This window comes from Larus michahellis, chromosome 10 (assembly GCF_964199755.1).
Source record: "Larus michahellis chromosome 10, bLarMic1.1, whole genome shotgun sequence".
NCBI classification, from domain to species: Eukaryota; Metazoa; Chordata; class Aves; order Charadriiformes; family Laridae; genus Larus; species Larus michahellis.
In genome coordinates, this window is record NC_133905.1 from 11,702,171 (window position 1) to 11,721,319 (window position 19,149).

The 19,149-nt window shown below is 40.6% G+C and overlaps 1 protein-coding gene across 10 annotated transcripts in view; it reads right to left on the reverse strand.

Moving 5' to 3' along the window:
• The window catches only part of EIF4E3 (eukaryotic translation initiation factor 4E family member 3), a 29,694-nt gene that overhangs the window by 4,405 nt on the left and 6,140 nt on the right, over positions 1-19,149 (reverse strand). For 2 of the 10 annotated variants that reach the window (XR_012589418.1, XR_012589417.1), the window contains exons 2-7: positions 15,298-15,370; positions 13,297-13,391; positions 11,270-11,330; positions 7,653-7,719; positions 5,175-5,330; positions 1,902-2,457 (exon numbers count right to left, since the gene is read on the reverse strand). Coding sequence is in view for 6 of the 10 variants with exons in the window: in XM_074603384.1 (XP_074459485.1) it covers positions 2,402-2,457; positions 5,175-5,330; positions 7,653-7,719; positions 8,096-8,218; positions 11,270-11,330; positions 13,297-13,391; positions 15,298-15,370 (631 nt within the window). In the remaining 4 variants the exon portion in view is untranslated. Of the gene's footprint in view, positions 1-1,257; positions 2,458-3,190; positions 4,641-5,174; positions 5,331-7,652; positions 7,720-8,095; positions 8,219-11,269; positions 11,331-13,296; positions 13,392-15,297; positions 15,371-17,220; positions 17,664-19,149 lie in introns of those variants that run through there. The other 8 variants (XM_074603388.1, XM_074603389.1, XR_012589419.1 and 5 more) reach the window with 7 other exon arrangements.

Consider the following 19,149-nt stretch of genomic DNA (forward strand, 5'->3'; position numbering starts at 1 on the left):
TATTCTTTGGGTGACAAACATTCCTGTCCTCCAGCATTGGCTTTTAAGAAGCCAGCATCTTCTTAAAGTCTTTTACAGTCTTCTAAAAAAAAAAAAAAAAAAAACAACAGGTGAAGTGGGACATCTCAAGCCCCTGCATCTGAGAAGAACCCCTAGCAACCGTCTGCTGCAACAGCAGGGAGAACCAGCTGTCCAATGACAGCAGCAAAACCAAATAAATTGAGAGTCAATATCATCTTTGCTGGAGAATGAAAGGTTAAAATCGTATCAGCAACTGGTTGGGGATATGCTTTTGAGGCAAAGTTGCCATTCCTTGCCTGCTAATGGTTGTTTTCCAAAGATTTCATCAATTAAGTTGTGTTCAACAAACTGCTATTTAATTATCAGAGTAGAATCCCGTTAATTAGCCAGCCCCAGAAGACAGCCCTTCATCCCTGTTAAGTGAAATTCCCAACTAATCCCTCCAGCAGCAGTTGTGTCGCAGCCTGGGGAGCCACAGAGAGCTGTTAGAGATGCCCTTAAGTCAGGGAGAATGATCAGAGCTCGGCCCCCGCCTGCTGCCAGCAGCTGTCTTCAGCCCCAGGAAGGTGTCAACCAGCACAAGAAGTGTAATACTCGAAGTAAAAAGCTATTAATTCCTCTTACTATTTCTCAGCTGTCCGTCCTGGCTCCATTTGCCCCAGCGGCTTCAGCCACCACCTGGCCAGCATCTCTTCTTCTCCTGGGGTGGTGCTCCTGCTGCATCCATCCCTCCCTTCCTCCCACAAGCAAAGTCCATGCTTGTGTCCGTGTAAGAGGCCAGCACCTCTTCAGCCAGCTCACCACCATCCTCCACTTAACACCACGCAGCATCAAAGCTTTTCCCAGGAAGATGCTGTGAGCACCTTTTAGAAGGTGCTACAGACATTTCTAAAGCCAACCAGAGATCTCCCCCCTACGTTGCATCTCACCTGGCTTCCCAGGACGGAAGACAATCCTCACACAACAGTAACTCCACACCCAGCAGCCTGGCTGTCAGGACGGGTGTATCAAAGATAGGAAATTCCTACAAAATTCATAAAAACAGCCTGGGAAAAAGAGACAAGTTCTCCAGCTATATGTAAGGCTTCAGCGTGAACTTCCACACCAACAGACACCAGATAAAGGCCACAAGCACTGCCCCAGCATGGGCAAGTATCAGCCAGGGCTTGTTACCACCCCAAGAGGGACGCAGATGTCTTTAATTCAGCTAATGCAGCAATCTGGGTTTTCTTTGTTGTCTGTCACCATGGAAGTTAAATGTTTTAATTTTATGTTGAAATGCCGGCAGAAATTCATGTTGATAGGAATTCTTTGATATCCATTTAAACAATTTAGATGATTTTGAAGTAGTGGGGGGTTCATTTAATCAAGTTCAATAAAGCACATCTCCAGGTGAAAATAATAAATATTTAAAAGACTAAAAAAATTAACTATTCAACATCCTTTGGTATAAATACATCTGTGCTATGGAGATCAGTAGGGATGAAAAGACAGTTCAAAAATTCTACAAAGTCTTTAAATGAATTGTTGCAAAATTCTAATATGCAATTTGTCATGTTCCTGTAAACTTGCATTACGCATTTTGATTTTGGATTGTGGCATATGATATACTGAATTTTAATCAGAAGATATCCATCAACCCAGATTCTAAGTACTAATAACAATTATCATCAGAATTAAGCCATACAGAAAAACACCCTAATTCTATAGGCTAGGGATTTAGAACAATGAAAAACTGACAACAGGTCAGAACGTGGACTGTGGTGGTCAGTGTGCAGCTACCCTATCCTAGGGCTAGGATGAGGTCTCTCTCAGTCACTATCCGATGTTCGAGCATAAAAACAATTTTCGTCAATAGTATGAAAAAAGTAGTATCTTACATTAGCAAGTTCCAGTGTCATCACCAAATTGGCCATGGCCACTTCTGCCAGCAGATCCAACTCAGCTGAAGTCAATGTCTGTGCTCAAAAAGAACCTGGAGGAGAGGTGAGAAGCTCTGGCTTGTTGCCAAAAGCAAAAGTAAGCAAAGGATGAGGTATGTGATTAATTCCCCATTAGTATTCCAGTCACATTTCCTCCAAAGATGGGAAACTATTTCAAGTGAGAAATCTTGCTCTTCAAGCTGTTGAAAATGTTTTTCTCCAAGGTTTCTACTCTTTGCTTCTCCAAAGTCACTTTTTGACTCCATCACGCAGGCCTGGAGGCTGTCTGTACCCATCACACCCACAGCTATCAGCTGGCACTTCATGGGTAGCTGCTGTCCTGAGGTCTCCTCTACCCCTTCCCTGGAAAAAGAGGAACCCCACTTGTTGCAGATAAAAGTGAGGGACGAGCGACAAGTTCATTTCACCTTGCAGGGAAAGCACCTTCCTACATTCCCTCATTTCTCAAGCAGGTTGGGTATCTCCACATGGGACTCAATGGGTGACGATGTACCTACAAGAGAAACCATTCCTAGTTTCAACAGAAGGGAAACATGAACATAGGGAAGAGCTTCTTTGCTTTGAGGGTGGCAGAGCACTGGAACAGGCGGCCCCAAGAGGTCGGGGAGCCTTCTTCTCTGGAGACATTCAAAACCCAGCTGGACACGTTCCTGTCCAACCTGCTCTAGGTGACCCCTCTTTGGCAGGGGTTGGACCAGATGATCTCCAAAGGTCCCTTCCAACCCCCGCCATTCTGTGATTCAACCCTGTTTGTAGTCAAATACAATATTTTAATTTTTTTCAAACAGATCTCAGACAATTTGGAGGTAACTCAAAGTGAGTAGCACCATAAAAAGAAATCCTTGAAGCATTAGATGCATCTTGGAAAGTCACACTGGTAAAAATTAATCTAAATAAGACTAGCTGGGATATTTCATACACCAATACAGTGTGAATTGAGAAACGTCATATAATTACACTGGTTATAGTCTCTGCTTTTTACTTTGAAACCTCAATTTAACTGCAACTCAAAAATACCTCAAATATTAACTAAATATGTACAAGAGATACTACTAATAAGCTTCAGGCTTCCTTTATGATTGAACAAAAAAATTAAAAAATATTTTTAATCTATGAATAAAACATAGTTAGCTCTTGAGAAAATAAGTTTTACTGAAAAATACAGGGCTTTAAAAAAGCAAGTCTGGTAACATTTAATCTCAGAAAGCAATCACAGAAGCAAGACATTTGGATTTTAGAAAACCTGTTTAATTAATAATACTCATCAACTGCATGGTTTTAATTCATAAATACAGATAAAGTTGTAAAAAAAGGTCACAAATGTGCAATTCTTATTTTAAAATTTATTTTATTTTAATGGCTGCCTCTTAAAATACTAAAGATGGGGAAATCAGTGCAACTTGAAAAGTTCCCAAACTAAAACCTCTTAACAATGAAGTAACGCTCAGTGGAGTGTACGTTCATCTCCACCTCGCAGCTGCTTCTTGTCAAAGGAACTACAGCCATCTTTGGTAGTATAATAAACCAAACTAACACCTCAAACAATTAATATAGACAAAATTAAAAGATTAACACATTTTGTATTCATATTCATGCTGCAACACAAAATCCATGTCTTTTCTGTATTTTTTTTTTTTTTTTAAAATGTCACTTAGGAAGTCATGACGGCTTGAAGCTACGTACGATGGGATCTCTTCCTTTGCACCGACGTCAACGGCAGTTCTGATGCTGACCTTTGGGGGTGCCGGCACGGGCCTAAAGCTCTCATAGAAGCGTGAGGGATGGATCCAGTTAGTCTGACGCATTAGAAAGCATTCATGACACTTCATCATGAATGGACACAAAAATATCCTAAGAAATTATGCAATATAAAACATTTTAAAAAAGCCCCATCCCCTCTTAAATAAGAGAGGTGTGGAGTTTGCAGGGTTTCCTGCTGAAAGATCTGTCACTCTAGTTCCAACAGGGGCTCTTTTGAAATCACTGCAATGATAACACTCGTTAACATCATCCCACACAGGTTCAGTCCCAATATGAATGTGTTCTCTTTAGCTGCTCATTTAGCGAACACTTTACTATTTACTCGTACAGTATGTGTGCTGTTGTCAGCGCAAGCCCAGAGTACACTGAATATTAGAATAAATGCAGCGCAATTTCTTTCTCTCCTGGGACACAACCAGCGAGTAAATCTTAACACTATAGGAATGTTTCAAAATTGAAAACTGAAAACCCATTTCAGCAAGCCAGTATTCCTCTACGTACAGCACATCCAGGAAACGCAGCACACCATCTTCGTGCACGTTTGCATTTAATCAAGTACAGTACAGAAGAAATTAAAGCCTGCTATCTTAATGAAATAAGAACAAATATGATCTGATTGAAAAAAAAAAAAAGTGGCCAGAATATCTTTTTAAAGAACCAGTGAAAAATTTATAAAACCCCAACCAAACAAGCAGCAATTAGTTGGGCGTTGAGCAGTCAAAGCAACTGTTTTTCCTCATTTTCCCAGTTTGAAATGTCAGAAACTCAAAAGGGCCACTGTGTGTAGTGCTTCTGCAGGGCCTTCCACCATCTTTCTCCTGGCCCAGACCACCTCAACACACCAAATGACAACAAATGAGCTTGGCACTTAATGTTTTCCCCGTCAGCCTTCAAAAGCATGATGCTCTCTGTGTGCTAAGGAAGAGAGAAGGAAAAACAAGAATAAAAGAATGTGTAAACTTTGTTGAGGAGCTGAAAAGAGAAGACCATGTATGAGCAGTTAAGGAAGACACAATGTGCCAACAAGTAATCCTTGGGAATACACTATTCTGGTAATACATTTATATGGAGCCTAAAATAAGAGATCCCTTGTAAATTATCAATGTGATTGTAAATGGTTCCTCTAAATGAATACTTGATTCGAACAGCATGGAGTCTTGAGAGCTATCAAGAGATTTGTCTCGCTCATTTTACAAATCAGGCGTCTTAAACATGAGACCAAATATATTCGACAATTCAACTAAAAATATCTTCTATTTTGAACGGTAGCTAACTTTTATGTTGAAGGGAAAAAACATGCATATCTTCGAAGTAATAATTTGAATGCAACAAGAGATGTTACATTTCCAAGTGGAAAATGATGAATCGGGCAGGATATTCCCATAGAAATACCCTACCAGCATCTCGTTTCCCTAATGCAGCTGGAAATCAACAGTACAAAATACTTACATTTATAAAACGCCACTTTAAAAGGTGTGTGTGGCAGAAGTTTATGTATCTTTTCTAAAACTTTTGCTTCACTTGCCGAAGAGGCATTCACGTTCCAGACTTGCATAACATCTTCACGGTCACGAACGCTGACGCTAACCCCTATTACTTCATCATCTGCGCAGAAGAGGAAGGATCACTAAGGAATACTTTAAAAGTGAGACATGTCTAATTTGATACTTATGTATTATGAAACAGTGCCCAAAAGCTGAACAAACTGAAGAAATGAAAGAGAGCGATCTCCAGTGAGGAGAATACCAATGTTCAAACCAGACAAAATAGTTACCAGAAAGAAACAAACACTGTATTTATAGAAGCTATTGGAAACATTACCTCATAGTGGTTTTAATAAAGTGCCCCAAGATTATTCATCTTCGCTATTAGCACTCTGATCCTTGATTAAAAGAGAATCACAAGACTCCCTTCGGTCAGGTTAGTAATATGAACTACTGAAGGGAATTTACTTACAGCAATGTCTATAAGCAAAAATGGGTGGGTGAAACAACTAAAACCCCAGGAACGGTATCTGCAGGAGGTCAGACACCAGCTTTTCCAGACTTTGCTCTCTTTGTCATTTTGCAAAGGAACAGGAAAAAAGAAAAAAAAAAAAAGACAAAGGAAAAAAAAAGAAGAAGAAGAAGAAGAAAGCCCCCATCAGGCTGCTGCTGCTGCTGCCAGTGCTGGTAACTCCACCGCTTCACTGAAGAAGCCCTTTTTGGAGTGAAAATCTCAGGATGGAGAGCTCAGCCCAAGGCCACACTGTGGCTGGGAGCGGTGGCTGCCTCCCGCAGTGACCTCCCCGGTCCATCCTAAGGAAAGGGTCAGAGACAAGAATGCAAAGGTGGCGTCAACAGCACATGGCCAAGGGGAAAGACTACCTCTGCAGACAGCAGAATGTTGTGTACTTGCTTAAACTGACCTGAGACCACCCCATCGGTGTAAAGGGCAGGAACACCCCCTTCATGACACCAACTCAATTATGCATATCAAGGATTTTGAAAAGCAGCTATTAGAAGTGTCTCTCATAGATCAAGGATTTGAGGCCCGTATTCTGTATCTTCCAATTCTGAAAGGTGGGAAGGCCATGAGAGAAATGCACTACTTGAGAAACTCATTCAATAAAACTCCTGTGGAAAAAACAAAGCCACCAAGGTGAACATACCATCAGCAGCCTACTGCGATACGCCTGCTCTTCTGTATTAGCTAGCTGTAAGAGAAACTGTTAGAAAGAATTTTGCAGAACTGCTCTGCCAACCCAAGAAACTCAATTCTTTTCTCTGAAATGACAAAGCAGTGAAGGAACACTCCTACGGGGATATATACCATCACTGCGACAGCCAGTTTAATCACATGTCCACGCTTAGGAAAGAAATAAATATGGTCAAAAGAAGTGATGAAGAAATGTCAGGTTAAACTGAAAAGTTAAGATTAGTAACCAGTCCCCAGAAGTCCTTCCCTCTAGGCCAGCGGATCAGCAGGCTCATTATTCACTTCACCCAGAGGCAAGAAACAGTTCTACAACCGAACCTTCACGGATTAAATGGCCACAGACTTGTACTGGCTTTTCGTGACTAAGCAGCAGCATGTGATGATCTATCTAAAGCCAGCCAGCGTTCACAGTCCCTTCCCTGAGTCCATTTCCAAATGAAACCTGCAAGCTTGCAAGCCTAGAGAAGATATTTGTTCACAAAACGACATCGTTAAATTATTACCTCTGACCAAAATCACATGTGAGCTTCTGGGTGATTAACGCCTGTTTTCCAGTAAACCAGCAAAGTATTTTAAGAATATTTACGTAAATTCAATTACATTAAAGATTACCTTGACCTATGCAGTATTTTTAAGCAATAATGAAAATCCTGCTTCTGTGTAGAGAGCTAACCTGGGACTGAGGAGAGCCAGGTTTGTGTTATGACCCTGCTACAGGCTTTTAATATCACCAGAGGCAAACTACGCACCTTCCCTCTGCTTCAGGTCTCCTGCCCCTGACAACTCCTAACCCTTTTAAGAGAACCACTAGAGACCTTGAGGGCTAATAGGGGCATCCATCCAGCGTAGCTGCTTCCAACAGTGATGATACAAAATATAGTGTAATTTGGGGTTCCAGAATCCTGGCGTTGCAGAATTAATATTAATGATTTAAATGCTGGCTAACAGGTACATATATAAAAAATATATTTTATAGATTATATATATTAATATATATTTTTTTATATATCTATATATATTCAATAACTAGAAAACCTGCTGGCTTCCCAGGGATGCAAGCTGCTGAGCTTGAGTCTTGCGCTAAGACGGTCAAGAATACCTTCTCCTCCTCTTAATGACAATGGGTCTGAATATAATTTCAGCCCTGTACCCCATTTTTAGCGGTACTTCCATGTTCTGCATTCAAAGTCAGAGTTTGTCATGCAAGCCTCAATAATTCTGAAAAGTTACCTGCTGCACAACAGCCTGTAAACTGCTCTCCGATAGTTGCTAACAGCAGCTCTTTCCAAACTGCAGCCTAAGGAGGGGGAAAATTAAAAAAAAAGTTACATTAGCATTATTATTTTTCAATTTAAAAGTTAGGTTTCCTAGCTCAGTTTTGAGTGCATTCTCTTTCTGAGGTTGTCTAGACAAAAGAAGAACGTTTATCGTAAGTACCTGCTGTGTTATACAATTAATTTCAATACAGTTGGAGCAACGATTTAGACCCTGCAAATACATACTGCTACACAGAATTGTTCTAATAAACATTTTAAATATTTAACAATGACTTTACTTTCACTTTATCTGTGTCCATGACTCATCTCAAATGCACTAGTTAATGTAAAGCATGAAAGCAGATTTCTCCCAAGTATTTCCCATGATAAAAGACCGTAAGGCTTGTGAGACCCCACCTGGAGTACTGCGTCCAGTTCTGGAGCCCCTACGACAAGAGAGATATGGACACGTTCCAGCACGTCCAGAGAAGGGCCACGAGGATGATCAGAGGGCTGGAGCACCTCTCCTATGAGGACAGACTGAGAGAGTTGGGGTTGTTCACTCTGGAGAAAAGAAGGCTCCGAGGACACCTTATAGTGGCCTACCAGTATCTTAAGGGGGCCTACAAGAAAGCTGGTGAGGGACTTTTTAGGATGTCAGGGAATCGTAGGACTAGAGGGAACGGATTAAAACTAGAGATGGGACGATTCAGACTGGATGTTAGGAAGAAGTTCTTCACCATGAGGGTGGTGAGACACTGGAACAGGTTGCCCAGAGAGGTGGTGGAAGCCCCATCCCTGGAAGTTTTTAAGGCCAGGCTGGATGGGGCTCTGAGCAACCTGGTCTAGTGGGAGGTGTCCCTGCCCATGGCAGGGGGTTGGAACTAGGTGATCTTTAAGGTCCCTTCCAACCCAAACCATTCTGTGATTCTATGATTTGTTTCTACAGAAAAGAATTACTAACCACTTTAAGAAAAGTGCCTGAAAACCCTACCAGTAAATTAAACTGATTTATATTTAAACATCATCTTTACCAGGGACTGTAGTGATAGGATGAGGGTAGATTTAGACTAGATATAAGAAATTTTTACGCTGAGGTTGACAAGGCACTGGCCCAGGTTGCCCAGAGAGGTGGTCGATGCCCCATCCCTGGAAACATTCCAGGTCAGGTTGGACGGGGCTCTGAGCCACCTGATCTAGTTGAAGATGTCCCTGCTCATGGCAAGGGGTTGGATTAGATGGCCTTTAAAGGTCCCTTCAACCCAAACTATTCTGTGATACTTCTAAGGAGTCCCTTCTCTGCTATATGAAGTTATCTTGAGTTTTAGCACTATTAAAAAACCCAACATATCAAACGCACCAGATTAAAACAAAAAACAAGCAGCTGCGAAGATGACAAACTAATAAACTACTTTAATGGTAGTTTCTGAGCACTCCTAAGCCATCTTCTAGAAGAATACAAAGGATTTCTGTGACTCATCATCATCTATCCAATGCATCATATAAAGCTGTGTTATGGGAAGGACCATCTGGTGCTCCCGAAGCAGGCTGAGGACGTCAGCGTGACAGCCTCTGACGTGGTGGCCTTTCGCCTGCCAGTGGACCAGCTCAGAGACTGATGGTGGGACTGACCACGCACACTCTCTTTACCAGGCACAGTGCTCACTACTGTGAGTTGTCCTAATGGTCTCAAGGGTAGGAAGCACTTCATCCAGTAGCAAGCAGATGCAGGATCAGGCTTATGAGGATCTAAAAAGTCTTAGTTTTTATATTAAAAATAAAAATAAAAAATCAGCAGACAGAAAGGATCACTGTACACATGCAACAACATTTTAAGTATCAGTATTCTGTCAGTCAGTTTTTCATACCACTTGAGAGACCAGTATCTTTAGAAAAACCTGCATTTTCTTCCCTCCACACCGTCTCCAAGAGCTGCTATAGCATATCGTCTTTTTGAGTTAGGTCTGTACAAGATGTTCATCTTTGCCAAGGAGACGCTATGTGCACACACGACGAAGAATGAAGCCAAAAAGTGAGAAACGGGCATAAAGACATTATTTATGCTATTTACGGAGGCACTAAAAGCTTACTGAAGTTCACCTTCAATTAAACCTTTCAGAAGTGACCCAGGATGTGTGGTACATAGTTTGAGAGATCAAGAAGTACCTTCATTTCAAAAAGGGGCTATCAGTCAGCCTCTGAAAAACAAGGCTTCTCAGGCCCCTAAATTCACCACCCAGTAACGCAGGCTCCCCAAACCACGTGTCACTTCTGACAATCTTCACACCTTGGATTATAAGAGGAAACAGAAAATTTCAGTCTTTTGCGATCTCTTGGGACTGCAGGGAGGAAAGCTGCAATTCACATATGGGGAAAAAGCCCATAGGCCAAAATCAATTAACTTTTGGCTGAAATTTCAAGTACCACTTTTCAGCATTTAATGCCTGCTGCAAAGCTCTCACATTTTTCTGACACTTCGCTTTTCACGTTTAGAGGCCCGATCCAGAACAAACTCACACACATAAACACCACCCTTGAAGAGGTCGAATCTCCTCAGCATGAGAGTTCTCAGGAGGTGCACGCGACTCACGTGCATTTCAGTAGGGGTGCAAAGAGAAACCCAGTAGTTTCAGCAGGGCTAGAACTATGACATACCTGAATGGATTTTATCTTTCACATTTTAAAATTAAAAAAAAAAAAACAAAACACAAAAAAAAAAGACCCCGAGCAGCACTACAGTTTCACAAGATGCACACGAGGGGATGTGACAACTCACTGTTGCCAAAGGGGATGATCCTACTTGTCTTTTCTCCTTTATGCCCTACACCCATCAAAACACTCTCCTGGCTGTAAACTCAAATTAAAAATAAAATAAATGGGAGACTTTTTCTGACATCGGCGCGCATTAAACTGGCTCACAAAACAGTCCGATGAGCGCCAGGGCAAGAGGGATCAGGAGAGTACAAGCAAAATCTTCCCCTTTCCAGGACAAGCCATGAGACGGGATTAGCTATCGGTGGAAACAACGTCTTGGTCCATGTTTGGGGAGAGAATGTCACAGCGCTACTCACAGCCACGCACAGGTACAAACACGCAATGCCAAGCAGAAATAGTCCTGCTGAGTCTGACAGAGACTTTAGGAGCATTTGGCCCTTCAGTGAAACTCGAAGTTGTGCTGGATTGTGTGTGTTGACTTTTGAAGAGCATTATTGTGGCTCTGGCTATAATTTAGCATGTAATATTATCAGGAAGATTTTCATTTTTTTTGCATGCCTGTAAGCAAACAGCCTTGAGAACAAAGGCGATTATAAAATACTGTGTTTCCAAATGGAAATGGAGTATAACACTGCAGCTTTCATTTGCTTGTTAATACATTGATAAGTGTTATCACAAGCAAGAGATATGGAACTATGTGAAAAGAAACTTTTGCTCGTTGTCTTAAAATAAAAGGTTATAGATGGTAAAATAGTGTTTAGTTGTTGTGTTGGGTGATGTCAGAACTAAAAAGCTTTACAACAGCTTAATCAGATGGAGTTTCAAGAACCGCCCCTTACTAAACAGTGTCTAAGTAAAAAGTCAATAATTACATACCGTACTTTCTTTAGGGACCTTCATTTTCCAAGTACCTCCTTTGGCATTGCTTTCCTCTTCCCTGGTTATGGAAAATAGATCAGTAAGATAAACACTCACATCCACATCTAGATAAACTTATGTTTGGGGTTTAATTTTCCCATAAAAATGTCATTTGAAATGCAATTACTAACTCCAGGTAGCGTGACTCAAGCCATGACTTCCGACATCAGAGATAATTCTTTCATTGTTCGTATGAAGCCTATCTCTCAACACCTAATCCCTTTCCTAAGTTCTGCGTGTTGGAAAATACTGACATTTTTCCTGACTACAGACCATCTTAGAAGTGGCTGCATATTATATGGGAACAAGCCACAAAGCAATTTTATGTTTTTACTATGGTAACCTTTTATATTTTGGAAAAAACTCTGGCATATTTTCACAGAAGCAGCTTATTACTCTCAAGTTTATCCAGTTTAATAAAAGAACATGAGAGCACTTCATTTCAGTTTTGTGACAGCGAGAAATTAATTGCCCTTATTAAGAGAAAGGCTGAAGCTGCCCCGGGTCAGGGCACAGACACAACCATTAAACTGCCTCATAATGACAAAGGCACAGCGTACAAACCTGTGAGCTGCAAGTTTATTCTGTCACAATTCTTTTTATAAGATTTTTAAATTAGGGTTCTAGTTTCCTGTTAAAAACTCTGTAATAGCTAAGTTTAAAGAATAACCTAAAATTCATCTTTGGAATATCTAAGACCAGTATGAAACTGGGTCTCCCACCAATCCAGACAAGCACTGGGAAAACTCTGGGAGAACATCTTCAAAAAATCTGTAGTCCTCAATTCTTACTTCAGAATTTGTTTTTCTTCCTAAAAAACAATGCTGCAATTCACCAGTATACTGTAACTGTAATCTGAGAAAAGCTTCTTAGCAGTAATTACTGAAAAATTAGTGGGTTACTGATGAGATCAATCTCTTGCAATCCCTTTCCTAAAATACAAAATTACTTTGACAGTCTTAAAATAGAGGTATCGTTTTTTTTAGAAGAGGTCTTTGCATTTCACACCTCTAATAGTCCCTTACCGAATCAAAGCTGAAAACAGAACAAACTAAAACAAAGCCCGAAATGTTCTCAACTCATCCTTACAAAGATATCAAGACCTGCCCACAATGGCCCAGTTGATTTATACTGACATCAACATTTTTTCAAACCCAGTTTAGCTACCCTGACCACTCACAGTATTTTTAGAAAAGTAACGTAGATGCATTTCACTTGAGAAAATTATTTACTTGTTCAGTAGAGTAGGACGGAAATCTCCTGTAGTAAGTCACCACCCAGTCAGCTGCACTATGATCAAATTAAAGACCTCTAATCCAATTGCGATCTATGGAAACGATGCCAAAAAGCTCAAAACTCTTCAGAAAGTGCTTCGGCACTTTGTGACAGAGCTGCACCAGGACGAAGGCACGCAAAACTCAATTTCTGAAAGGAAAACCTCAACGATTTATACTTTATTCCATTACTGTCTGACAATCAATCAGGAATTTAGTGCAATGAATCATTTCATAATGCCTTAAGCTAGTTTTAATCCAAGGTATATGTGCATTTATATGCATATGAAGCACAATTTTGCACAGGTGATGAACAGCTAAGGACCATCAGTCGTTTGCATTGTTATTACATTAGCTTCAGTGGAAAGAAAGAAAAATTTGCAAGATAAAAAGTAATTTAAATGCAAGTAGCCCATTCTGTATATTCTTGAACTGAAATTCAGAAACATATTTTAATTTCTTAACTTCTATTTCATAATTTAATTTCCTTCTTCTGTTTACGTTCAGAGGTGGACAATTAAATTACCGTGTTTTTAATAAAGACTCTGTAGTACTTTTAAGCTTAACAAGATCCTTAGGATAATTCTTCTGTGGGTCTCTCGAGTTCAGGAGTTTGCAAGCAACAGAAACGAGACATTCCTGTCCCACGCCTGCTCCTGTCACCCCCTCGGGTTTGTCACTCCCCATTCCCAGAAATGACAACACACGTACCAAAGTGGCCGCCTTTCTCCCCGCATTAAATGGTAACTACATCTCAGAGGCAAATTTGTCACTGGAGGAATGTTGTTGTAGACACTCCAGAAATCCTTAAAAAGAAAAAAAAAAAATACTAGTTGCATTAACAGAAGAGACTAAGTTTAACATAGTTTTACTTCCTTGTTCATTTTCTCCAAAACAATTCCATATCCTGCTCCCAGAGAACTGGCACCTTCTACGTTACAATAAAATGCTCTGAAAAGAACTTGTTGCAATTTCACTTTTTTTTTTTTTAGATGTCATTTCTGCAGAAGTTACAGAAAGAAGGGAAGCACTTCAACTGTGGATTACTTTAGAATCAAAGTCTATAGGAATAGAGAGAAAAAAATAATCAAAATGAGAGTTACACTAGGTACGTCAGAACAAACCAATACATAAAACTGTCTTAGCATATTAAAAATATATACTTTAAATCAAATATCCACCTTGCTTCACTTAAGAATATTCTAAAACTTGATTATGATTATCTTGAGTTACAAAACCACCACAAACAATAATTCTGTTGAACTGAATGCCTAACTAGCAATCCAGCTACTTTGTCTAGATCACAGTGAAAAGCTGCAAACAGACGCAAAGAATTTGAGATGCACACATTAATACAGGAATGGGGGAGGAATTAGAGGACCCAAGTTACCAGGAACCATCAGATTACTTCCCAGCCTTTCTGCTGCTAAGAGCAGAAGCTGTCCTACATGTTTGGGGCGGATAAAAGGCGCCCAAAAGCAGTGGTGAGCAACACAGAGGGATGACTGAAAAGATCCCAATCCCCTTTCTTCTTCATCCAACAGCTGGGAATAAGAAAGGATCTTTAAAGACGTGCGTTGCATCAACATGCAGTAATGCAATATTGCGCATTAGTACAACTCATTAAGTATTATCTAATACTTAATCATTAGCACTACTTTAGAAACAAAGATTGCAACATTATGTGATATAATTTTGTGGCCCTTGGCAATTCTACTTACCAGCCATTACCCAGTCACAGGAAGAGATGGAAGACTATTAAAAATATATATTAAAAAAATAGAAATATAAGAAAACTTCACTGCATGACCAATGGGGACATTCTGGTGACACGGAGAGGTGAGTGGGAACCTCTCCCAAGGGTCTGAAGGACATTTCCATGCTTTATGCCAAAGAATTTCTACTGATAAACTCATCTCCAGAAAACTCCAATTTTGGCTCCAGAAAAGCCAATTCATTTCTTAGGCCAATTCCATCATGCGACGTAACAAGTTGTGCAGACGTTAATGAGAAAGCGTTATTTAAAACTTCAGTAGATCACTATGGCTGGGCTGCTTCAAAGAGAAGGTTTTGGCATTGCCTTAGAATTTCAGAGCTTTAGTGAACTAGAGTCAGCCTAGCATTAAGGTGAGACAAATACCAATTTGCTACACTTCATGCTAACTGGTATTAAAACAGAAATGCAATTTTACTTGCAAGAGATGCCCGCTACTCGGCACTGGCAGATGACGCAGACGTGCAGAATTTCTCATTGCTGCAAACATTGCAGTACTTTAATTCAAATCAATTTGCTAGAAATTCTTTTTTAAAATTCATGCTCAAGGAGAGAAAAATCAAAAAACCACAAGCTGTAACTTTTAGTGTTTGTGTAACGATTTTCTGTATTAAAAAAATTGAGAAAAGGCAGGAAAAATATTTTAAATACATCAAGTATAACACCCAATGGAGACAAAAGTGGAAACTCAGGGAAGTTTAAGAGTGTTCTTGCCTGTTCAATTCAATATGCTTCCTCCTTTCCTGGTCTGGAAAGCCAAATGAAATTCAAACAATGACTAAGTAATACCCCACACAACCCACAATAATGCTTACGTCTCATACCACAGGTAAGCAAAGCCACAGGTGTGACGCATCGTATGAGGAGAAACAAAACTTAAGGTGTGAAGTTACATTAATAACATGTGGTAACTCCCACAGCAAAGCTTTACACCTTACCTGTACCGTTTGTACTGTATAAATCTTCTTCAAATTTAACGCACATTCAGCCGCTGTTGTCCCAGGAAGTGACCTCGGAAACAAAGTAGAGATTAATAAAAATATTTATTTTATCAAGGGGGTAGAAGAGAGATGGATGGGGAAAGTGAATCACATGAGTGTGAAGTTGAAATATTCATATGTCAAAGTCGCACAATAAACTCCAACTCCAAATATCATGAATCATTTCATGTGCTTTTACACTTTTGAATAAATTAAGACTCACTGGGCATTTTGTAAGAATATTTTGATTTGAATTAGGAGTTTTAAACCAAGAATAACAGTGCTCCTTTTAATGGCCCTCCTTGCGCCAGGCATCAGAAGAAGCTCTGCAGTTCCAATGCGAAGGGCTATCAGCGAGGGACCGCCAGTTAATCGCATTTAATACAACCCCGAACCTCCTTGGAGCGTTTTAACGTACTCTCAGCCTTCCATACTTTTAAAAAGAAAAGTCATCCACGGAGTTTATAGAATGAATGAACGATTATTTGCTCGGCAGCCGGCCGAGCACAGGCCGCTAGGTGGCAGGGGCACACAGCCGCCGGCGGGCAGCGAGCCCCGTCACCCAACCGCGCTGGAAACCTCCAGGGCTTCCCCCAGCTCTTCCACCACCAGCACTTGCTGCTTCAAGCCACGTCTACTACCAGCACTTCCCATACAGCCGGGAGGTCCTTGGGTTGGTTTCATGGCCAGACCTCAGGGTTACGTGGTGTTCACCAGGCACCGTTTAGCTTCTCCAGCTCACCCTGGTTATTCCCAGCTCCCACCTGGAGCTGCTCCCTTTAGGCACCTGTCCTGGTTTGAGCGACACAGGACTAATTTCTCTTCTAATGCTTGGGAAAAATGCACATTTAGAATACTCTAGTGTCTGAATTTGTGAAAATATTTACTTTATAGCCAGCTATGCTACAGGGGATTCAAGGTCTGGGTGTTTCCGAGCTCGCCAGGTGCAGGGATAAGGAGGAGCGGGACCTGGGCACTTGACCCAAGCTGCCAACAGGATTATTTGATACCATGAATGTCACATTCACTATAAATCAGAAAGTTTGCTGAAGAGTTCTCTCTCTTCTATGATGGCTGTGATCCAGAGAACTCCTTGCCCCGGTGCCGGAGCCCTGAGCCTTTCTCTTCCTCCCAAAGCCACAGAGCTCGAGTGCCCCACATTTGCTGTCCCCTGCCAGGAAAGCACAACCTGCTGTGGAGAGAATGGGCTGAGTATAATCCTTGTCTATTTTACATTGGTATTGGGATCAATATTGTTTCTTTAGTATCAATGTTAATGGATTTAGCCTTATCCTATTAAATCTGTTTATACTTCAGCCCTCGTGATTCCTTGTTTTTCTCCCCGATTCCCCTTCCCAGGTGGGGAGGGATCATCAGGTGACAGAATAATTGCCTAAGCAATATTAAATTGCTGTGGGTTTTTCAAATCATAACAGCACCCCATCATCTGAAAAGTCTTTTCCAACCTAAGTGGTTCCATGATTCTGTTTATAACCTTCATCACGACTCTTCGGTGCGTGCGACGCAGGGAACGGTCCATCCACATCCCCAGACATCGCTGGCTCCTGTCACCACACTAATAGCGCAAGGTAACAACCATCTTACAATTCCCAGCACATGCCCCCACAGGCGCAATTTAGGAGGAATGAGGTCAAAATTGGTAAGGTGCATGCAGTTTGTTAGAACTGGAAACAGTTTTTCCCCATCAGAAGCTGAAGGAGGGTTTCTAAAGAAAAATGAAGATCAAAGACAAAGCAACCTCCCATTGCATCTTAAAAGAAGAAATAAAAATGTGTAAAATGACTAAATCTGGAAACAGAAGCAACAGAAGCAGATTTAAGGAAACATGGGGGGAAAAAACCGCAGCTGTTGCTCGTGCACCTGCTGAAGAAAGGGTAAGGGCAAACCAGATCTCAGCAACGCTTCCGTCAACGCGGCTGTTTGTCCTGATGCATCTGATCAGCATGAAATATGTCCAGGAAAACACAAAAGTAACTCTCAGTTGTTACAGATATAATTCAGGCTCTGGGGGAAAAACTAGGTATTTGTGTAAAGGAAGAAATGTAACATGCAAAACTACTGGAACAGCATCACATCTTCAAAACTTTAATAAAAGTTCCAAAGTTTTTTGAAGGCTCCTATCAAAAGTAAGTTACTTTAAAAATACGTACAAAACCAGCAGAGAAATCCCTCTCAACTTTTTCAGTATAGAACAGACAAACTAACGTCTACTTTATTATTTGTCTGTTAATCACTAGATAAGGGTATATTGCAACTGTGGAGCTGATGAGAAAACTGTGTTACATGTCCAAATTTCAAAAATCACTTTAACTAGAGCTTATAAAAACACACAAAACCCAAGGAGTCTCTGCGGTGCAGGTTCTAGTCCTGTGCCTCATGAACTATGAAAACTCCCATGGGAAAACCGATAACTCAGGAACAACAACAGCCAAAACTTTCATCAACGTGTTCAAAAAGAATTATCATAGTAAGAGTATTTTTTTTTTTTTTTTTTTTTTTTTTTTTTTTTTACATTCTACACACAGCATTAAAGAGCAGAAAGAAAAATTCACAGTATTTAACAGAAACAAAGTCAGTCAGGTGGCTTTTGAATGCAGAAAAGAAAAAAGTAGCAAGTTAAAACAGACAGAAAACTTCGCCAGTGATTTAACTGTTTGTCAGTGGGGAGCAGAGGATTTGCAACAAACCCCCCCTAGTTTTTAGCTTGTTGCTGACAGAAGTGGCTCCTCTCTACGAAGCTTCATTTCATACATTACAAAACACAAACAAGCAAAACCTGAGATAACTTTGCCTGTGGGTGTCTCACACCACTGCCCGAGAAACTACTTCTCTGAGGCACTACTGCCACTTTGCTAACTCAGCAGTCACCAAGGGTTAACTTTGTTCTACAGCATGTGATATCACCACTCCCTATCTCACACTGATACTGCCACTGAGATGCTGCCATAGTAAGGTCTACAATTAAAATTTATTCTCTAACGATAGCCTTCAAAGGTTATCCAGATAATCACGGTAGCCATTCAGAAAAATCAGCGCCCTCTAAAAGAGCAGCTGAGAAAAACAGACAATATTCCACTCTGAGGTTATAACATGATTCATTTTGATAGCTGCAAAAAACATTTTCCAGAGAAACAATGTGACCAGCTGGCAGAAGACCCCAACCAACCAGCAAATTATCTGTTTTAAAAGTTAAGGTGAGCTACCATTTACTTCTAGTAACCTGCCTGGCGAGTGCTCCGTGCCCACTGAATTACACAGCATTATTTCAGCCCTTCACCCAGCCCTGGAAAGTGTCAGTGATTTATAGACATGCCCCCAGACTTTTTTATAAAAAAAAAAAATAAATACCAAAGGGAATGCAAGTGAGAAAATTATAACATGCGTCAATTTAAAAGTTTGGGATCATTTGCTGCAGAAATTACACCTGCACAAATTTGGTTTAGCAGATGAATATAAGGCAGAGATGGTATTTTAATCACAGACAGAAAGAAAAAAAATCTCAGTTTCCTGCAAAATTACAGATTGCTGGCAAATTTGAACCACAGTGATTCTGCGATAGCCACCCATAAACTCAGTAGATCAGCACAAATGACAACAGAGTGGGGTTTTGTGCCTTGAAACCAACGAAATTGCGATTTCTTTTTTTTAACTGAGTACACAGAATAAGTTTAGATTAAGTTAGCAGAAACGGCAGATGACTTCCTAGTGAAGGAATCTGTAGAAATTCGTATTTCTGTAACTCTTTAAACGAACACGCTATAAGCGAGTAGTAAGATGGTTGTGTATTTT